This window comes from Channa argus, chromosome 8 (genome assembly GCF_033026475.1).
Source record: "Channa argus isolate prfri chromosome 8, Channa argus male v1.0, whole genome shotgun sequence".
Classification (NCBI taxonomy): domain Eukaryota; kingdom Metazoa; phylum Chordata; class Actinopteri; order Anabantiformes; family Channidae; genus Channa; species Channa argus.
In genome coordinates, this window is record NC_090204.1 from 14819651 (window position 1) to 14823594 (window position 3944).

The window sequence follows — 3944 nt, forward strand, 5'->3', positions numbered from 1 at the left end:
CTTGTCATAATGGTGGGCTCTGATCAGCAGCCATGCATGTAGCTGTCAGGATGTTGCAGATGTTTGAAAAGATATCCCCTTCCCCAAGGCAAAATGAAATTAATGGCGCTATTATAAACACCTGTCACACAGCCCAGATCCAACAAAGCACAAGGGCTTCAGAAAATCCCCGATTTGTAAGATTTGTTCTTTTTGCTGTGATACAGTTGGAATGGATGGGAGAGAACGGGGGCCTTAATGAAACTGTTTTGCTTTTTTGTGGGCTATGATGTTGCCACAGCCCATAGCTGGTTGCCTGAGGACTCCAGCCCCTGCCTCCTGCTGACGTTCGCCTCTTAAACACTGAAAACTGAGCAAAGTTCTGTGGCATTGCTCACCTACAGGTTTCGACAGGAAAGTCTGAGCACATGTCATGCTCTTTTTAATTAATTTAGAAGATGTTTGTGAAATGTCTGGGCACCGTTCTTAATCTCAAAGTTTGGATGTTTTTATGCATGTGTATATAAAGTACATGCACATTGGATTATGCGTACATGGATTGGAGGCCCCATTTAAGGACTTCATTAATATCCCTCAGAACGTTCACTGATATTTGACACTGGTGCCTCTGCCGTCAGGGAGTCGAGCCAAACAATAGAATCCAACAAATGTCATGATGCACAGCAGCAACTTGAGGATGACCACTGGGTGGAGTAAGCTCAGATACAATAAGTTAATACAATAGGGTTTATGTCATTGTTATGGGTTTGAAGATAGATGTGAAATGGCTTATATATATGTTTACATTTAGACACTTTTTTCAGATTTAGATGTGGAGAATTTTTATACAATTTTATTTTTAAAAAAGTAGTTCTCAGACCTTCTAATGATGGAGTACTCAAAGTGGATGCAACCCTTTGCTCTTAATTTGTTGAATAATTTTAATACTTTAGGACTAGTGTCATTCATCATATAAAACTCAAATTTGAGCACATATAAGGTTTTGCTGCCCTCTGCAGGACAAAGGAGTCAATCTACACCATTACTATGTTAAGTAATAAATGACTTCTCAGCAATCATAAGAAAAATAAAGATACACATACATATTTATTACAATAAATGTACAATTCTGTAAAGGCCCTAAAATGAAAAATGAAAAAGAATGAAGCCTAGAAAGAGACTCAGTGGCAGGTCCCAAAACTCACACACAAGTGTTGTGGAATAAATCCATGAAATGTCCCAATGGTGGTTGTGGGTGGTTACATGTGAATGTAGGAGGTTAAGTGACCAAATGTAGTAATTTTCTGACAGTAATCACATTTACTAGCAACCACATTGTTATAGCAGGAATTTCCAAAAGTTTAATTTTACTAAAAGATCATCTTTGATCAAGCCTGTGCAAAATGCAGACCAAAACTCTTTTTAACTAATGCTAGTTCTAGCAAAGGCATCAAAGGATTGTTGTTAATACTGGCCAACACATTAGTCACAAGTGTTAATTACCATGTGTAAATATTATCTGCAGGCCTCCATGTACTTTGTTGCACCTACGTATAACGTTTGTCTGCATTTTTACAAGATTTGGTTCTTGTCACAATGTCTCCCAAACACACTTCTTATCAACTGAAGAATAAATATGTTGAACCACCAGACACAACTTAAAGTTCAGTTGTTTCAGTTGCTGTCTGAAGATTCACCGGAGCTGGATGATAAAGAAGAGGAAGATGACTCCTGTTTCCTATTCTTCTGTTTTTTCTTCTTATGTTTCCCATGCTCTTGTTTGTTCTTTTTGCTTTTCTTCTTGTGACTTTTCAGTTTCTTTTTCTTCCTTCTATCTTCTTCATCTGAGGAGGAGCAGGACCTGCTGTGTTTCTTTTTCTTCTTTCTGGTCTCCTCATCCCTTGAGGCTGAAACAGATCTATCAAATAAATAAACAGAAAAATTACTGAAAATGACGTGTTCACAGAAATGTATTTACTCCTGCCTGGATCAAGTCTTTTCAGTTAAAGAATCACTGACTTGTAATAAATGTCAATTTAGATTTGTAAAAGCTTATTTTTGTTTTTACTGTTAATATTCAAACCCAGTACAGACAGATTGCACCTTTATATACATGATTTATCTTAACATCCATTTATGATTCTGAGGTTAGGTTTATTCTGTCAAAACAAGAACAGACAAACCACCTGGCAGGAGAAAAGTTACCTCTTTCTTGACTTTCTGTCTCTGCTCTTCTTCCGTTTGTGTCTCTTTTTTCTGTCTGCATCATCATCATGGGAACCTAGCATACAACATTTGTTGACAAAGCAGTCATACTTTTTACTGGAATTGTAGTTGCTCATTAGGTCAAAAAGCAAGTAACACATCATCTCGAAAATCTATCATTTTAACAGACAAAACGAAATTCTCATGTTGGCAAGTTAAAAAACTTGAGTGCAAAATACAAACTGTATTCTCTAACAACAAGAAGCAGAGAAAACTAATCTGTATTTATTCTGTTAGTCTTGCTCCTTTTTTCTTAAAAAAAGCATCAAACATTTGAGTTTTCACGGAATTAATAAGATGACGTTACATCGATTCTGACTACTGACAGATAAGGTTTTCTAATTCCATGTTTTCACAGCCTCTCATTGTGTAAAACTTTTACATAATTTGTTTTAAAAAATGTATTTCTTTCAAGACTATTTTACTAGGATATTTTTCTACTAGTTTAAATTGTTAAAAATCTGCTAATACATGTTAAATGTGTTTTTACAATTGATGATTAGTTTACTGGGATTGCGTGTCTTACCACTACGACGCTGGCCACTTCGTCCCAGCTTTTCACGGTGTTGAGCTGCAGGTACTTCATCTTCACTCTCCTCACTGCTGGTGCTGCTTACATCCAGAACAATGTCTTTCTGGGGATCAACTCTGACAAAGTTTCGGCACTCAAAGGTCAAGTGGCCCGCTTAAAGAAAAATATATATATGTAAGCAGAAAAACAATATTTTATTACAGAATCTTTAACATACTAAATAACCTAGAATATATTTACACCTCTAGATGGGTTTCAAATTCACACACACACATATATATATATAATATCTAATAATTACATCTCATAGTAGAAGCTACCTAAGCTCATTTTAAGTTTTCATAAAATTACTGTTACTAACCTGCATTTACAGGGGTAAATAATAAAGGGACTGAAAACACATAAGACACCAGAAAACATTTCCATGAATGTGGGATTGAAAAGTTTTACTTACGATATCCACATTTCTTGCACCCAGCTCTGATGTTGTCTTTATTGGGACCTGTGAGGTATATCACATATGTATAAATATGTTTTTTGTACATACATGCATGGATGTCTAACGTTAATAACAAAGCCATTAGGTAAAAAAAAAAAAAAACATCTATGTACATATTTCGATTCCTTAGCGATGATGAACTTCCAGCCACGTAACTAAAAACTCCAATGACCAGAATAAGGACTGATATACTCAAGTCAGCCAATTACAATGTGTTATTAACTTAGTTTTAAATACTTCCGCTCCTACAAAGTCAGTCACCTCCTGCGTATAACTCTGTATAACAGACATAAATCATATACTATAGAATCTATTATATCCAATATATGTGAAACTATAACGTTAAATTCTGTTGGTTCAATGGCAGCGCCGCTCGTTAAAAGCTTGTTGTGTCTGTGGTCAGCGTTAAGCTAACTTTAAGATTAGCACCAGTTTGTTACGTTACTTTCATACTAAGTGGATTTCAACTGTGAAAATGTATATAAGTCATATTATAGGTCATATTACTAAAATGTAACACCCACCTGGTATAGCCATTTTACTTTACACGATGGAAACGAAAAACAGCCAAACTGATTGTTTAAGCGCGAATAAAACCAACTCCTCACGAGTCCTCACTATAAACAACGCCGTCCGGAAACATTTGTTCTAGAAAGTGTTGAGGTCCCA

At 35.8% G+C, this 3944-nt stretch overlaps 1 protein-coding gene across 1 annotated transcript; it reads right to left on the minus strand.

The window, feature by feature from the left end:
• Positions 1 to 1067: 1067 nt before the first annotated feature.
• On the minus strand, positions 1068 to 3944 carry srek1ip1 (SREK1-interacting protein 1). Its single transcript, XM_067514386.1, has 5 exons — positions 3800 to 3944; positions 3231 to 3278; positions 2771 to 2929; positions 2185 to 2260; positions 1068 to 1897 (listed from the first exon to the last, which is right to left on the minus strand). The coding sequence occupies exons 1-5, from the start codon at positions 3810 to 3812 to the stop codon at positions 1654 to 1656; spliced, it is 540 nt and encodes a 179-aa protein (XP_067370487.1). The 5' UTR covers positions 3813 to 3944; the 3' UTR covers positions 1068 to 1653.